This window comes from Coregonus clupeaformis, chromosome 12 (assembly GCF_020615455.1).
Source record: "Coregonus clupeaformis isolate EN_2021a chromosome 12, ASM2061545v1, whole genome shotgun sequence".
Classification (NCBI taxonomy): Eukaryota; Metazoa; Chordata; class Actinopteri; order Salmoniformes; family Salmonidae; genus Coregonus; species Coregonus clupeaformis.
Genome location: NC_059203.1, coordinates 8,199,937 through 8,218,044, shown reverse-complemented (window position 1 = coordinate 8,218,044; position 18,108 = coordinate 8,199,937). Strand labels below are relative to the sequence as shown.

The 18,108-nt window shown below is 41.5% G+C and overlaps 1 protein-coding gene across 2 annotated transcripts in view; it reads left to right on the top strand.

Moving 5' to 3' along the window:
* LOC121577761 (receptor-type tyrosine-protein phosphatase gamma-like) overlaps positions 1-18,108 on the top strand; it is a 283,598-nt gene that overhangs the window by 194,671 nt on the left and 70,819 nt on the right. For both annotated transcript variants that reach the window (XM_045223696.1, XM_045223695.1), the window contains exon 4: positions 7,818-7,966. In XM_045223696.1, coding sequence (XP_045079631.1) covers positions 7,818-7,966 — 149 coding nt within the window. The remainder of the gene's footprint in view (positions 1-7,817; positions 7,967-18,108) is intronic.

Here is an 18,108-nt window from a genome sequence, read left to right as displayed (position 1 = left end):
AGCGCACAGCTTCTTATCTCTGCTTACTACATAATGCATGCCTAACAAGACAAATGTCCTCTTGTTGTGCCATGCATTATTTATACAGCACATTCTCCACTATTTATAAATGACAGCTGAGCATCTGTGAAGTAATCACCTGAAGGGGGTGGCTGATGAACAGTGCGGTAAACCAAAAAGGAAGGGGTAAGCATCTCTGAATAATGGATGCTTCAATCAGCTTCTTCTCAAAGTCCTCATGCTTCTGTGAAAACTGTAGCCTCGGCTGAACTCTGACCATTTCACCTTGAAGCAGGAAGTCATTATATGTCTCACGGCCAGAAGAATAGTATCAGGGTTTTTGAGAGGGAGAGGAGGGCGGCTGGATGAAGAAGGATGAAGGGAGAGTACTTTCCCAGAATCATATCAAATAAACCTTTGAAGAAATTCATGAGGACTTGGAGTCTTCAAGTCTTGAAGAAATATTTGCATTGATCAAGGCTTTATATCCATATCAGCCCCCTGTTTTCACGCACTGCCGTACAAGGTCTCGCTGGCTTAGCATCTAATTCCTGCTCGCCTGTTAGCGTTCCCAAACACTGGCTCCCATCGCTAATGAAACTCCCAGGGCCTGCCTTCCCCTCGCAGGCTGGATTAGGACTCTGAATCAACAAAAGGCAAAAACAAATGATGAAAATAGAGAGCAAGAAATGTGTTTTTTATACCTGCCGTGCTCTGAGCGCTAATGTAAGCTGCCATGCCATTCCTTCCGCTAGCCTGTTAGCATAAACCGTAACCATAAAATGAGACTAAACGTAGCAGCAATACAGTGGAGTGTATTCAGCTTAGCCACAGTGGTAGTCTCCCTCCACATCACCTTTCTCTGCTTTGAGTCCCATGCAGTAGATGCTAAGCAACGCCTTAAGCACACTATGCATTGTTAATCCCTCAGCTTTGATTTGGCTGCCATTTGTGTCTTGCAGTCTCAGTGGTATTATGAGGTATGCCAAGAAGGCCAGTCTCCCACAGGATGCCCTAATACTTAGTGTAACCTTAGCATCCTGGATGCAGACTTGTAGAATTTCAGAGGGAGTGCCAACAACCTTGTAAAAGCACCAAGCAACACATCTCTTAAAATCTCCAATATCTCCCTGAGGAAACAAACTACACAGGGAGGGGAAATAAACTGTGATAGACCAGCCAATTGTTCAAGGGTCAAAGACTTTGGCAGAGTGTCCGACCTGAGAAATGTCAAACTAAGTCAATGCATTAAACAGGCCTGGTGTATTTAGTTTGAAATGTCTCAAGTTTCAGACTTTGCTGAAGACGTTAAGATGACAAACCAGGCCAGTTGAGTGCTTCTTCGAAATGAGACAAAAATCTTCTGTGAAAGGAGGAGTAGAAACGATTCTGAAATTCAATGATGGTAAGAAATTGGTTTGACAATGGGAGCATTTATTTAAGGTCATATTGATTCATTAAATGTGGGTCTATTCAGACAAATTTGAGAATACCAAAAATATACCCCTCTGTCAGTTCCCACTTTATTTCAATAGAGAATGATGAAATAACAATGGACTTGCAGAGACAATTAGAAGTGGCTGAGAAGATACAGTGCCTTCAGAAAGTATTCATACCCTTTGACTTATTCCACATTGTTGTGTTACATCCTGAATTCAAAATGGATTCAATATAATTTTTTCTCACCGATCTACAATATTTGCACATTATTCTTTTAAAAATTCTTCAAGATCTGTCATGTTGATTGTTGGTCATTGCTAGACAGCCATTTTCAAGTCTTGCCATAGATTTTCAAGCTGATTTAAGTCAAAACTGTAACAAGGTCACTTAGGAACATTCAATGTTGTCTTGGTAAGCAACTCTAGTGTAGATTTGGCCTTGTGTTTTAGGTTATTTTCCTGTTGAAAGGTGAATTTGTCTCCCAGTGTCTGTTGGAAAACAGACTGAACCAAATGTTTGTTATGTCTCCCAGTGTCTGTTGGAAAACAGACTGAACCAAATGTTTGTTATGTTACAGCCTTATTCTAAAATGGATTAAATTAAAACATTTCCTCATCAATCTACACACAATACCTCATAATGACAATGTGGAAACAGGTTTTTAGAAATGTTTACAAATGTATTGAAAATGAAATATTGAAATATCTCATTTACATATGTATTCACACCCCTGAGTCAATACTTTATAGAAGCATTGGCAGCGATTACTAAGAGCTTTGCACACCTGGATTGTACAATATTTGCACATTATTATTTTAAAAATTCTTCAAGATCTGTCAAGTTCATTGTTGGTCATTGCTAGACAGCCATTTTCAAGTCTTGCCATAGATTTTCAAGCTGATTTACACTACCAGTCAAAAGTTTGGACACACCTACTCATTCAAGGGTTTTTCTTTATTTTTACTATTTTTTACATTGTAGAATAATAGTGAAGACATCAAAACTATGAAATAGCACAAATGGAATCATATAGTAACCAAAAAAGTGTTAAACAAATCAAAATATATTTTATATTTAAGATTCTTCAAATAGCCACCCTTTGCCTTGATGACAGCTTTGCACACACTTGGCATTCTCTGAACCAACTTCATGAGGTAGTCACCTGAAATGCATTTCAATTAACAGGTGTGCCTTCTTTAAAGTTAATTTGTGGAATTTCTTTCCTTCTTAATGCGTTTGAGCAAATTAGTTGTGTTGTGACAAGGTAGGGGGGGTATACAGAGGATAGCCCTATTTGGTAAAAGACCAAGTCCATATTATGGCAAGAACAGCTCAAATAAGCAAAGAGAAACGACAGTCCATAATTACTTTAAGACATGAAGGTCAGTCGATACGGAAAATGTCAAGAACTTTGAAACTTTGAAAGTTTCTTCCAAGTGTAGTCGCAAAAACCATCAAGCGCTATGATGAAACTGGCTCTCATGAGGACAACCACAGGAATGGAAGCTGCAGAGGATAAGTTCATTAGAGTTACCAGCCTCAGAAATTGCAGCACAAATAAATGCTTCACAGAGTTGAAGTAACAGAGACATCTCAACATCAACTGTTCAGGGGAGACTGTGTGAATCAGGCCTTCATGGTCGAATTGCTGCAAAGAAACCACTACTAAAGGACACCAATAAGAAGACGAGACTTGCTTGGGCCAAGAAACACGAGCAATGGACATTAGACTGGTGGAAATTTGACCTTTGGTCTTGAGTCCAAATTGGAGATTTTTGGTTCCAACTGCTGTGTCTTTGTGAGAAGCAGTGTGGGTGAACGGATGATCTCCACATGTGTATTTCCCACCGTAAAGCATGGAGGAGGAGGTATTATGGTGTGTGGTGCTTTGCTGGTGACACTGTCTGTGATTTATTGGTTGAGAGAATGCCAAGAGTGTGCAAAGCTCTCATCAAGGCAAAGGGTGGCTATTTGAAGAATATCTTTAACACTTTTTTGGTTACTACATGATTCCACATGTGTTATTTCATAGTTTTGATGTCTTCAATATTATTCTACAATGTAGAAAATAATAAAAAATAATAAAAAATGTTTACATAAGTATTCAGACCCTTTGCTGTCAGACTCGAAATTGAGCTCAGGTGCATCCTGTTTCCATTGATCATCCTTGAAATGTTTCTACAACTTGATTGGAGTCCACCTGTGGTAAATTATATTGATTGGACATGATTTGTAAAGGCACTCACCTGTATATATACTTTTAACAGTTAACAGTGCATGTCAGAGCAAAAACCAAGCCATGAGGTCGAAGGAATTGTTCGTAGAGCTCCAAGACAGGATTGTGTCGAGGCACAGATCTGGGCAAGGGTACCAAAACATTTCTGCAGTATTGAAGGTCCCAAAGAACACAGTGGCCTCCATCATTCTTAAATGGTAGAAGTTTGGAACCACCAAGACTCTTCCTAGAGCTGGCCGCCCGGCCAAACTGAGCAATCGGGGGAGAAGGTCCTTGGTCAGGGAGGTGACCAAGAACCCGATGTTCACTCTGACAGAGCTCCAGAGTTCCTCTGTGGAGATGGGAGAACCTTCCAGAAGGACAATCATCTCTGCAGCACTCCACCAATCAGGCCTTTATGGTAGAGTGGCCAGACGGAAGCCACTTCTCAGTAAAAGGCACATGACAGCCCGCTTGGAGTTTGCCAAAAGGAACCTAAAGGACTCTCAGACCATGAGAAACAAGATTCTCTGGTCTGATGAAACCAAGATTGATCTCTTTGGTCTGAATGCCAAGCGTCATGTCTGGAGGAAACCTGGCACCATCCCTTTGGTGAAGCATGGTGGTGGCAGCATCATGCTGTGGGGATGTTTTTCAGTGGCAGGGACTGGGAGACTAGTCAGGATCGAGGGAAAGATGAACGGAGCAAAGTACAGAGAGATCCTTGATGAAAACCCGCACGAGAGCGCTCAGGACCTCAGACTGGGGCAAAGGTTCACCTTCCAACAGGACAACAACCCTAAGCACACAGCCAAGACAACACAGGAGTGGCTTCGGGACAAGTCTCTGAATGTCCTTGAGTGACACAGCCAGAGCCCGGACTTGAACATTTTACATTTACATTTTAGTCATTTAGCAGACACTCTTATCCAGAGCAACTTACAGTTAGTGAGTGCATACATTATGTTTCATACTGGCCCCCCGTGGGAAACGACCCCACAACCCTGGCGTTGCAAACACCATGCTCTACCAACTGAGCTACATCCCTGCCGGCCATTACCTCCCCTACCCTGGGCCAATTGTGCGCCGCCCCATGGGTCTCCCGGTCGCGGCCAGCTACGACAGAGCCTGGATTCGAACCAGGATCTCTAGTGGCACAGCTAGCACTGCGATGCAGTGCCTTAGACCACTGCGCCACTCATTCGAACATCTCTGGAGAGACCTGAAAATAGCTGTGCAACGACGCTCCCCATCAAACCTGACAGAGCTTGACAGGATCTGCAGAGAAGAATCGGAGAGACTCTCCAAATACAGGTGTGCCAAGTTTTTAGCGTCATACCCAAGAAGACTCAAATCTGTAATCGCTGCCAAAGGTGCTTCAACAAAGTACTGAGTAAAGGGTCTGAATACTTACAATTTCTAAAAACCTGTTTTTGCTTGGTCATTATGAGGTATTGTGTGCAGATTGATGAGGGGGAAAAAAACAATTTAATCAATTTTAGAATAAGGCTGTAACGTAACAAAATGAGCAAAAAGTGAAGCGGTCTGAATACTCCAAATGCACTGTATGTTTTATTTGACTCAGCATTCCATGATGTACACGAAGGCATTGTTGGAAGAATAGTTGGATGCAGTTCAATGCATGATTAATATAATTCACCAATACATTTCTTGGTAGTCCAAAAAATACTGCTATCAGGTTGTAAATCACAGCTGGCCTGGTACATTGTTTGTTGCCTCCATTCGGGATGCACTGTTTCAGTTTCCATGACTCAATATTTTGGACAAAAACGTCTGGGAATGTTAATAAAATCAAACTAGGAAGGGCAATAATCACAAGTCAATGATAATGTGGCTAATAGGCTGGTGTATCTATTTATGTAGCAAGCTAAAAACACGGAGCCTAACATTAGCTAGCTAGCTGCTAGGAGGATGTCATGTCATGTCATTGGAGGAGTGGGTGAGTGACTGACTTTTTCCCCTCATATTGTTTTTTGGTGTCAATACACAGCTAGAGATGCAGGTGTCATTTGGTTAGCTAGCAAAAACTTGAAGGACTGTTATCCAGTTAGCATATCTCTTGCGTTTGCAAATTCACTCTGGCTATCTACTCCGATTTCAGAGCACTCTCGTCTGAATTTGACTGGTGTCAGTAAACGTAGGCAAAAAAAGTAATAGTTAGTCACGAATGCTCTCGTTAACCTGTAAACAGCCACGCTAGCCAGCTCTGATAGGCTGAGTAAAATGGTCAGAGTGAGGTGTTCTCTCATTTGTGTCTCGAAAATCCATCCAACTTGAAGGAGCTGGAGCAGTTTTGCCTTGAAGAATGGGCAAAAATCCCAGTGGCTAGATGTGCCAAGCTTATAGAGACATACCCCAAGAGACTTGCAGCTGTAATTGCTGCAAAAGGTGGCTCTACAAACTATTCACTTTGGGGTGGTGAATAGTTATGCACGCTCAAGTTTTCTGTTTCTGTTTGTTTCACAAAAAAAAAATATTTTGCATCTTCAAAATGTTGTGTAAACCAAATGATACAAAACCCCAAAAAATACATTTTAATTCTAGGTTGTAAGGCAACAAAATAGGAAAAATGCCAAGGGGGTGAATACTTTCGCAAGCCACTGTACCATATCATTTTGGTATGTTCTCTATAGTTATGTACTTGAAAATGTATCAATTGACCAATTCGGGACATTTGGGCAGACTTGATACAAAATAGTATTGCAATGCTTCACTGGATCAATCTGAAACTTTGCACACACACTGCTGCCGTCTAGTGGCCAAAATCTAAATTGCGCCTAAACGGCAAAATTGAAAAAAAGGGTCCGGTCCTTAAGAGGTTAAGGCGAGGCATCTTAACTTTAAGATTCATATCACAATGACGTTTTACCAGTTGAATATAGACACCAATTTAAGACTTTTTGTATTTCAACTTTTCAGAAATATTGTATTGAAATATGCAAATGAGGCGATATCTCATAAAATAGGTGCATATTTGTATATACCGCAATTCAATTTTTCTAGACACTGGATGACAGTCAGCCTAAATATTTTGGTTTCATTTTGTTAAGACACTCCAGGACCAGATTTTTGGATATACACTACCGCTCAAATGTTTGGGGTCACTTCGAAATGTCCTTGTTTTTGAAAGAAAAGCAGAAATACAGTTGAGACATTGTTAATGTTGTAAATGGCTATTGTAGCTGGAAACGGCTGATGTTTAATGGAATATCTACATAGGCGTACAGAGGCCCATTATCAGCAACCATCTGTCCTGTGTTCCAATGGCACGTTGTGTTTACTAATCCAAGTTCATCATTTTAAAAGGCTAATTGATCATTAGAAAACACTTTTGCAATTATGTTAGCACAGCTGAAAACTGTTTTACTGATTAAAGAAGCAATAAAACAGGCCTTCTTGAGACTAGTTGAGTATCTGGAGCATCAGCAATTGTGGGTTCGATTACAGGCTCAAAATGGCCAGAAACAAATAACTTTCTTCTGAAACTCGTCAGTCTATTCTTGTTCTGAGAAATGAAGGCTATTCCATGTGAGAAATTGCCAAGAAACTGAAGATATCGTACAACGCTGTGTACTACTCCCTTCACAGAACAGCGCAAACTGGCTCTAACCAGAATAGAAAGAGGAGTGGGAGGCCCCGGTGCACAACTGAGCAAGAGGACAAATACATTAGTGTCTAGTTTGAGAAACAGACGCCTCACAGGTCCTCAACTGGCAGCTTCATTAAATAGTACCCGCAAAACACAAGTCTCAACGTCAACAGTGAAGAGGCGACTCCGGGATGCTGACCTTCTACGCAGAGTTGCAAAGAAAAAGCCATATCTCAGACTGGCCAATAAAAAGAAAAGATTAAGATGGGCAGTCTGAGATATGGCTTTTTCTTTGCAACTCTGCCTCTATACAAGTCTGGAGTATATACTGTATCTAAGGATAACCACACAAAATGTGGTGAATGCAAAAGTTCATAAAAATTAGTTGGTGTGAGTGACTGGTGTTTGTTCTGTCTGGTTTATGCAATTTGCACTAATTCATGATAAGTTTAGCTAATTCGTAAGTCATTTTTCACTATGTTCCTTTAGTGTGTGAATATTACGAAGTATGATAATATGGTGACCCTCTCTCTCTCACTCTTTCTCTCTCAGTGGCCATCATGCTGAAGGATGACTACTTTGTGCGTGGTGCAGGCCTGCCGGGGCGTTTTAAGGCTGAGAAGGTGGAGTTCCACTGGGGCCAGAGCAATGGATCAGAGGGCTCTGAACACAGCATCAACGGCAGGAAGTTCCCAGTGGAGGTGAGAGGGAGGGGTCTGTTGGGGGGGGGGGGGTCGTTTGGAGAGATAAAGGGGATTAAAGGACATGGAAAACAAAATGGATAGGAAATATGGGAGAAAGGAGAGGGAATGGAAAAATCAGGATGTATAAAGTGGAGGAGAGGATTCTAGAAAACCCCAATGAACGAATGAGGACCAGTGGGGATGGGAGACAGCCTCCTGTCAAGATGGAGTAGAGTAGAGGGTGGTCCCGTATTGATCTGACAGGACATAATGTGGAGCAGCTTAGAGACAGCTTTAGGATCCAGTAAAAAATCTCAAGTGATCCCTCAACCCAGCGGCCAAGTGTGTGGTGTTCTTGGATGGCAAAATGTCACTCTTTCTTCTGTTTGGTTTCATCGGAACCTCAGCAGCCTCTGCTGTCCTCAGCCAACAGATTAATATCATTTGACATTTGGTGGATTTGGCTGGTATTGGCAGTTTGAAATTATTTCAATTTCATGTTGTCATTTTTTGGATGTTTTATTCCTCCAATAAAGTTGATGTGCTGCTTAAAAGGCATATAAATTCTTAACACCTTCAGCACACAGGGGGACAAACACCTACCTGGAGGTGACAGCATTCCCTCTCCCAAATGCCCCCCTAGGCACAACTACGACAACATAACCAACAAAAATGTGTCACAAGTCCTGCAGCTCTGTCGCACGCTGGGTATGTACATAGTAAATGGTAGGCTTTGAGGGGACTGCTATGGTAGGTACACCTATAGCTAATCTCTTGGCAGTAGTACTGTAGACTACTTTATCACTGACCTCAACCCAGAGTCTCTCAGAGCGTTCACAGTCAGCCCACTGACACCCCTATCAGACCACAGCAAAATCACAGTCTAATTGAACAGAGCAATACTCAATCATGAGGTATCAAAGCCAAAGGAACTGAATAATATTAAGAAATGCTATAAATGGAAGGAAAGTAGTGTCGAAACCTACCAAAAAACTATTAATCAACAACAAATTCAATCCCTTTTAGACAACTTAACGTTCCACTCTAAACGTTCCACTGTAATAGTGAAGGTGTAAACTTGGCAGTAGAAAACCTAAACAATATATTTGACCTCTCAGCTTCCCTATCAAATCTAAAAATCTCTAACAGAAAACCGAAGAAAAGTAACAACAATGACAAATGGTTTGATGAAGAATGCAAAAACCTAAGAAAGAAATTGAGAAACCTATCCAACCAAAAACATAGAGACCCAGACAACCTGAGCCTACGCCTTCACTATCGTGAATCACTAAAACAATACAGAAATATACTATGGAAAAAGAAGGAACAGCATGTCAGAAATCAGCTCAATGTAATTGAAGAATCCATAGACTCTAACCACTTTTTGGGAAAATTGGAAAACACTAAACAAACAACAACACAAAGAGCTATCTATCCAAAACGGAGATGTATGGGTAAACCACTTCTCCAATCTTTTTGGCCCTATAACCAAGAACAAACAGCAATTAAATATACATGATCAAATGCAAATCTTAGAATCAACTATTAAAGACTACCAGAACCCACTGGATTCTCCAATTACATTGAATGAACTACAGGACTAAATACAAACCCTTCAACCCAAAAAGGCCTGTGGTGTTGATGGTATCCTCAATGAAATGATAAAATATACAGACCACAAATTCCAATTGGCTATACTTAAACTCTTTAACATCATCCTTAGCTCTGGCATCTTCCCCAATATTTGGAAACAAGGACTGATCACCCCAATCCACAAAAGTGGAGACACATTTGACTCCAATAACTACCGTGGGATATGCATCAACAGCAACCTTGGGAAAATCCTCTGCATTGTCATTAACAGCAGACTAGTTCATTTCCTCAGTGAAAAGAATGTACTGAGCAAATGTCAAATTGGCTTTTTACCAAATTACCGTATGACAGACCACGTATTCACCCTGCACACCCTAATTGACAAACAAACCAAAACAAAGGCGAAGTCTTCTAATGCTTTGTTGATTTCAAAAAAGCTTTTGACTCAATTTGGCATGAGTGTCTGCTATACAAATTGATGGAAAGTGGGGTTGGGGGAAAAACATACGACATTATAAAATCCATGTACACAAACAACAAGTGTGCGGTTAAAATTGGCAAAAAACACACACATGTCTTTCCAAAGGGCTGTGGGGTGAGAAAGGGATGCAGTTTAAGCCCCACCCTCTTCAACATATATATCAACGAATTGGTGAGGGCACTAGAACAGTTTGCAGCACCCGGCCTCACCCTACTAGAATAAGAAGTCAAATGTCTACTGTTTGCTGATGTTCTGGTGCTTCTGTAACCAACCAAGGAGGGCCTACAGCAGCACCTAGATCTTCTGCACAGATTCTGTCAGACCTGGGCCCTGACAGTAAATCTCAGTAAGACAAAAATAATGGTGTTCCAAAAAAGGTCCAGTGGCCAGGACCACAAATACAAATTCCATCTAGACACAGTTGCCCTAGAGCACACAAAAACATATACATACCTCGGCCTAAACATTAGCACCGCAGGTAACTTCCACAAAGTTGTGAACGATCTGAGAGACAAGGCAAGAAGGGCCTTATATGCCATCAAAAGCCATTGCCCTTTATGGTTGTGAGGTCTGGGGTCCGCTCACCAACCAAGAATTCACAAATTTGGGACAAACACCAAATTGAGACTCTGCATGCAGAATTCTGCAAAAATATCCTCTGTGTACAACGAAAAACACAAAATAATGCATGCAGAGCAGAATTAGGCCGATCCCGCTAATTATCAAAATCCAGAAAAGAGCCGTTAAATTCTATAACCACTTAAAAGGAAGCAATTCCCAAACCTTCCATAACAAAGCCATCACCTACCGAGAGATGAACTTGGAGAAGAGTCCCCTAAGTAAGCTGGTCCTGGGGCTCTGTTCACAAACACAAACAGACCCCGCAGAGCCACAGGACAACAACAACAACACAATTAGACCCAACCAAATCATGAGAAAACAAAAAGAGAATTACTTGACACATTGGAAAGAATTAGCAAAAAAACAGAGCAAACTAGAATGCTATTTGGCCCTAAACAGAGAGTACACAGTGGCAGAATAACTGACCACCGTGACTGACCCAAACTTAAAGAAAGCTTTGACTATGTACAGACTCAGTGAGCATAGCCTTGCTATTGAGAAAGGCCACCGTAGGCAGACCTGGCTCTCAAGAGAAGACAGGCTATGTGCACACTGCCCACAAAATGAGGTGGAAACTGAGCTGCACTTCCTAACATCCTGCCAAACGTATGACCATATTAGAGACACATATTTCCCTCAGATTACAGAGATCCACAAAGAATTTGAAAACAAACCCAATTTTGATAAACTCCCTTATCTACTGGGTGAAAAACCACAGTGTGACATCAAAGCATCAAGATTTGTGACCTGTTGCCACAAGAAAAGGGCAACCAGTGAATATGTTTATTTATTTTCCCATTTGTACTTTAACTATTTTCACATTGTTACAACACTGTATATATACATGATATGACATTTGAAATGTCTTGATTATTTTGTTTACTATCTACTTCACTTGCTTTGGCAATGTTAACATACGTTTCCCAGAGAGAGCGAGAGAGAGAGAGAGAGAGAGAGAGAGAGAGAGAGAGAGAGAGAGAGAGAGAGAGAGGGGAACACACTGTGGAAAAAGTGCATAATTAACACACAGTCAAGGAAGGAGATTGTGTCTAAGAGGTAATTAAAGATGTCAGTGGCAGGGCAGAATGTGTGTATGTGCGTGCATGCATGCGTGTCTGTGTGTGTTCCTTTGTGTAATTGTGTGTGCATGGGCACCCCGTTGCCATCATGCTTTGCTGTGCTAGTCATTATATGTTTCCAGCTAATGGTACATTACCTTTGAATGTCACAGGTGCTGTGCTGACCTGTATTACAGGAGAGTGCTCTACTTTTTTTCTGGCAGGAAAACAGCAGTGATAATATACATTTTCATGACAGCCAGCGTTGGTTTTGTTGAATTGTTTTGAAGGCAGAAGATTAAGAGTGACAGTTTTTTTTAGTAATATGGATATTAATTCACAGGTACACAGTGGCTTTGCAGCTAAATGTATACTCAACACACTGAGGCGCACCGGGTCTCTCTCAATCATATGTAGATTTAGCAAGGGATTCCTTTATGAAGGGAAATTGCCAATGATAAGGTTTAGTCTGGGAAGTACCCTAAACCCTAGGTGGTTTTGCAGAGACATTACTTTAAAATGTGGGTCTAGTTAAATTGGTTAGCGCTAAATCTCTGCTTCTCCCTCTTGAGCTGACCTGAATTCAGTCGCTGTGGTTTTCCCCGCTGTGGTTGTACAGCCTGAGATCAAGTATTTGATGGACAAAGGCTCAAGCTTTGATTATTTTCCATAAAAAAATATATCATAGTAATGTGCCCCTATATAACTTAGCCCATTTTTAATGATCTATTTTTATACTCATTATGTACAACCCAATATTTGTTTAATGTCACTGCCCATTTAGAACATTACAGTAATACTAACCCCCTAGTGATTCTTCAATGCTTTGAGAGAGAGAGAGACCGAGAGAGAACCCTCAGACAGGGCACTCAATGGCAAGGAGAAAGACACTCCACCTGCAACAGAGAAAAACAACCCCATTGACATTGACTAATGATAAATAGTAGTACTTGTAGCTGATTATACGCATCTGTGGTGATCCGCCTTCTTCCACTTCCGCTATGTGAGAGCCAACAGCTCTCACATAGCCTCAGTGTTATTGGTCCATTAAGTAGCACTATATCCAATGGAATGAGAGATAAGCTGGGCTGTAATAGGCATGTAAGCTCTGGCCTCGTAAGGGAGGTTAATCAAAGACTGGAGAAAAATAGCAAAACAGCATTGTCACATGTTTGTGAGGTCATTTCTGTTGTTCCACTCTCAGATAGGATCATATGTGTCAAGGAGAGAAAGAGAGAGGGCACAGTTAGAAAGACTGAAAGTAAAAGAACAAAAGAACGAAAGAAAGAAAAGCACTCTAGGTGCCTTTATGAACAGTAGTGCTAGTATGCTTAGTGCTAACAGAGAGACAGTACTGCAGCCTGTACTGTAGCTATGGCCTGATGTCCTTGGTGACTGTCACTAACAGGCCCTGGTCTGAGGCTGAGCCCACTCCTATGAATACTCATGAGGCCACTGCTGTCAACACAGAGGAGATTTGCTGCAAAATGCTGCTCTCATTTCGTAAAGTCCTCTTGATGAATGATTTATGATTTACAAGCCTTGCCATTTAGTAATTGTTCTCTAATAAGCTCCTTCAATAGTGTGATTAAGTGGGGGCCTGCTGCCTTCCTACCTGCTGTTTTAACTGTAAAACACTGGTTAATATGCAAAGCACAACCAGGCAGGAATGAAGCACAGCTCTCCATCTATATCCATCCATATCTTACCTGCTCGTACTTTATAACACTCATATCTGATGTCACTATCACATCCCTACCCTCAGTCTCTGAACGGATTCCGGAAAAATGTAGCTTCATAAATAAATAATGCATTTAGTTAGAGGCCTTCAGGGTTCAAAAAGTTGGACCTGTTCCGAAATGAACCTGGGGCTTTCCCATCTGGACCCGATATGCATACATTTATTATAAAAATATAGAGACCTGTGTGTTTAGGCTACTGTGAGTGTGAGCGAGTGACACAGAACAGGGAGGAGGGAAGGAGAGACTAGAGACAGTAACCAACCAAGCTGACTCGTGCTATAGTAGACAAATAGCTGCCATAGCTAGGTTATTTATCATACAATATGATTACGTAGTACCTGTCTTGACTGCATCAAACCGGGAGAAGCTAGTTAAGCTAGCTAGGCTAATTGAGGCTGCATGCGCTTTCTCGTCCTACATAGTTACAAAACAACAACAACTCCATTCAGAATATAAAGTAGCAGCCTACTACGTGTTGGCTCTTGGTTATTGTAGCCTATCCTTCTTTAACTGATTTAGATATCTCCTAACTTTTGACCACACGGAGGCTCTATGACTGTAGTCTAATAACTCTTTGATCTTTGATGACTAATCATTGTCCAACAATAAAAACAAGCTCAAACGTGCCACTTTCGTGAAAAGCAAAGAGCAGCAGCATAAATGATACCATTTCTCTATCTCTCTCTCTGTCTCTCTCTCTCTCTACTGCAGCAGTCGCATTCAAAACTCAGTTTAACACAATGTCAGAATGACTTCACATTAGGTTATTGCAGTATCTTTCATTGCAGGGACAGCTCTCTGAAACTCTCTGTTCACAGTGTCAGAGAGGAAGTCCTCCCACTGTAATATCACACATCTGCTCCCGTGTTCTAAGGTGGTTAGAGGAGAGTGTTCCAGCTCTATCGCTCCATGCCCTGTTGACACCCTGGAGTAGGTGATTTCACTGCTATCTCAGTCTCACTGAGGTGCTAAGCTTTCCATTCTGTCCAGCCTAACCTGGCCTCTTCCTCCTCTTTCCACCCCTCTCCTCCGCTTCCTCCCTGCTCCTCCTCCTCCTTCCCAGGTTTGTCATGATAAACGAGAGGAAGGAAGGATGAGGGGATGAGTCTGTGGGCCCCAGATCCAGCTCTGATAGTCTTTACCCACCTGCTTAGATTAAACAGCCACTGTAAATGAACACACAATATGGAAAGGGAGGTGAAAGGCACACACACACATACATACACACACTCTGATACACACACACTATGGCGCTGAAAGTATCAAAGATAAGAGATGTCAGTGATGAATGGAATTGTATTTCCGTCAACCTTTTTGCAGTGGGTGAAACAGAAAGTGCTATCCTGGCCTAAATGACCTTCGGCCCGATTCCGACCTGAGTTAAGCACGCATAAATGGAACTTAATTTCCTTTTTATGCACTTCTCTCTCTATGCGAACTCTGACCTTGAACTTAAACATGATCATAGTGTGCTATTCACCTGCTATTTTTTTTTAGGTGGAGATCAAATAAATGAAGGTGTGGTGGAGGTGTGTCTACAGATATGTCGTATTCTGACCTTGACTTAATTCCTTAATAATTCCACCACCTTTACGTGCGAGGAATTCATGAATAAGTGGAAAAATCAAACCACCGTTTTCTTTCTTTCGTGCGTATGAATTTCTATGATTCATAAATACTTTCCTAACCCTGAATAATCTACAAGATCAGAGTATTTTAAAATCTACCAATTGGTGCTGAAACGGAGATGAAAATGCATATATTTAGATCAATTTATTTCAATTGATCCCTAATATTTTTTACCTGTTCTCTCGATATATTCTATTGAGTCTGTCGACAAAATTCGAACTAAAAGATAAACCGTATTTAAAGGGATGGCTTAAGATAAATGTACTAAAAACCCTATTGAATGAACACTCCACAAGAAACTCTGTTGGCCAGCAAGTTGGAGGGTTTTCAGCAGTTGAATTACATTTATTCAGCAAGTGTAAGGGAACCACGCCTGCAAAGCCCGTTACACACCTTCATGAGGTAAGTCTGAATACCAACTCCTGAGAAGTACGTAGGAAAGGCGTGCATAAGAAAGGCGTAATTTCCTAAGTCGGAATCGGGCCCCTGGTGAATAGTGATAACCCTGTGAATCCTCTCATGTACTCTATCTGTATGTATGGTAGTGGTGTGTAGGGTACGTTTGTGCCTAGTTGTGTTGATATTTACACAAAAACAATCACTGGGCCGTTCTCTTTTATTTCCAATATTTTCAGCTTTTTATTTGTCTGTAACTTTGACTTGAAAAGTTGTTTGTGGGTTTCATATCCCTGTCACTGTGGGCCTGGTGTTTCAGCAAGACTCTCTTGAGATCATACTAGCTCTGACTGGTTTATACTGTGTTATCACAGTTATGAGAAATTGCTCTTGTTCCCCTCTCCTCTCACCCAACTCCGTTTGCTTGAAGCTCACCAGCACTGTAAGGCAATGAAACACTACACATCTAGATCTTGCTACAGTAATGCTAACATGTAGAGATAGATATTGATTGGTACGCTGGTTCTATTTTCAGTGCCCGTGGATACTCTTAAAACATTTAGTATAACCTTGCCAGAATGCCCATGCTTCAGTTATGCTAGAACCCTTCCAGGTCTTGGCAACACAGACGCCTATGATGCTGTGCAATGGATATATGACTTAGATTTGTTGGTGCGTTTAGGTGTGTGCCTGTGTGGGCATACAATCAAACAAATAGTGTGCAGTCTATGCCAGGCTACAGAAGTTGCAATCTGCTGTCAGTTTAATGTACAGTCCGAGGGAATGAGTGGCATGGCAATCAAAAACATGTCAGGGAGAAGAAGGAAGCTGAACAAGATGTCCAAGGAGGAAATGAAGAACAATGGCTTTATTGTTGAGAGAGTGAGGGAAAGAGTGGAGGATAGAGGAGACCAGTCGTCTCCCGAGTGGCGCAGTGTTCTAAGGCACTGCATCGCAGTGCTAGCTGTGCCACTAGAGATCCTGGTTCGAATCCAGGCTCTGTCGTAGCCGGCCGTGACTGGGAGACCCATGCGACGGCGCACAATTGGCCCAGCGTCGTCCAGGGTAGGGGAGGGAATGGCCGGCAGGGATGTAGCTCAGTTGGTAGAGCATGGTGTTTGCAACGCCAGGGTTGTGGGTTCGATTCCCATGGGGGGCAGTATGAAAAAATAATAATAATATATTTTTTTATATATATACAAAAAATAATGAATGTACTCACTAACTGTAAGTCGCTCTGGATAAGAGCGTCTGCTAAATGACTTAAATGTAAATGTCTTAGAGCTACGGTTTTAGTGGACTGAGAGGAGGTTTTATAGCAGTGAGATAAATAGTGAAGCACTTGAGTGACGAGTATGGTACTGGAGTCCCAGACTCACCATGTTCAGATTCTCAGTATCTCTGTGCTGATTCAAGAATATACACTCAATATATCCAAACGTCTTGCACAGTGATATCAAAGTCAAAATATTATCATTTTCAACAATTAGTATTTTTTGGGTGGATTCAGAGAGAAGGAATAGGAATAGGAATATATTTTTAGTTACTGTCATGCTCTCTCTTTCTCTTTTTGTATCCCTCTCCTCTATTTCTCTTCTCTCTCTTTCTCCCTCTCTCTCCCTTTCGCACACTATTTCTATATCTCTCTCTCTCCTCTCTCTCTCTCTCTCTCTCTTTCTCCCTCTCTCTCCCTTTCACACACTATTTATATATATCTCTCTCTCCTCTCTCTCTCTCTCTCTCTCTTTCTCCCTCTCTCTCCCTTTCACACACTATTTATATATATCTCTCTCTCCTCTCTCTCTCTCTCTCTCTCTCTTTCTCCCTCTCTCTCCCTTTCACACACTATTTCTATATCTCTATCTCTCCTCTCTCTCTCTCTCCTCTCTCTCTCTCTCTCTCTCTCTCTTTCTTGGTAGCTACATTCCATTAAACCTTCAAAGATAACTGATGACTGCCATGCCAAGCTCCTTTTTTTCTCTCTCTATTTTATTTATGATTGGCCTCCCTCTGGATAGGAAGGCGTGCAATTCCTAACATAATGTTATATTTCCTGGCCTGTCCTCAGTGACACAGAAAAACACAAGCATTCTTTAAAAGCCCAATGCTACAGTACCTAGAGGGCAAATAGATGTTGTCCCAGTTCTGGGCTGGCTTGATACCATTTTTAGTAATCTCGTTTCAGATACAGGCTTCCGCTTTGTGTTTTCTCAAAAGCAATACTCCCGAAATTGAAAAATGAGGGACCAACATTCTAACATGTTTCATGTAATGCATTTCAATTGGGTTTTAAGACAGATTGCAAAGGGCTCCGCACACCAAACATGTTTAATATCCCAGCTAGTGGTCCTGTATTGTATACGTGACTTTAATAGCCATTGTAGCCACAGGTGCCTATAGTAGGCTACACATGACCTTTTTGATGGACATCCATTTGTGAGAATTGAACAGAGCCAGGTCTTAACCCCCATGGAATGCTCAGCCATGTATGGAGCACAGCATCAAAACATCTCCTTGATGTGCTCTCTCCCAGCAAGGACACATAGTGAAGCACATCCTGTCTGTCTGTCGTTGGTAACTTCCAAGCACAAGGCTTGTGATTCAGCCTCAGATCTTCCATGGTCCCAGGGGGTGATATCA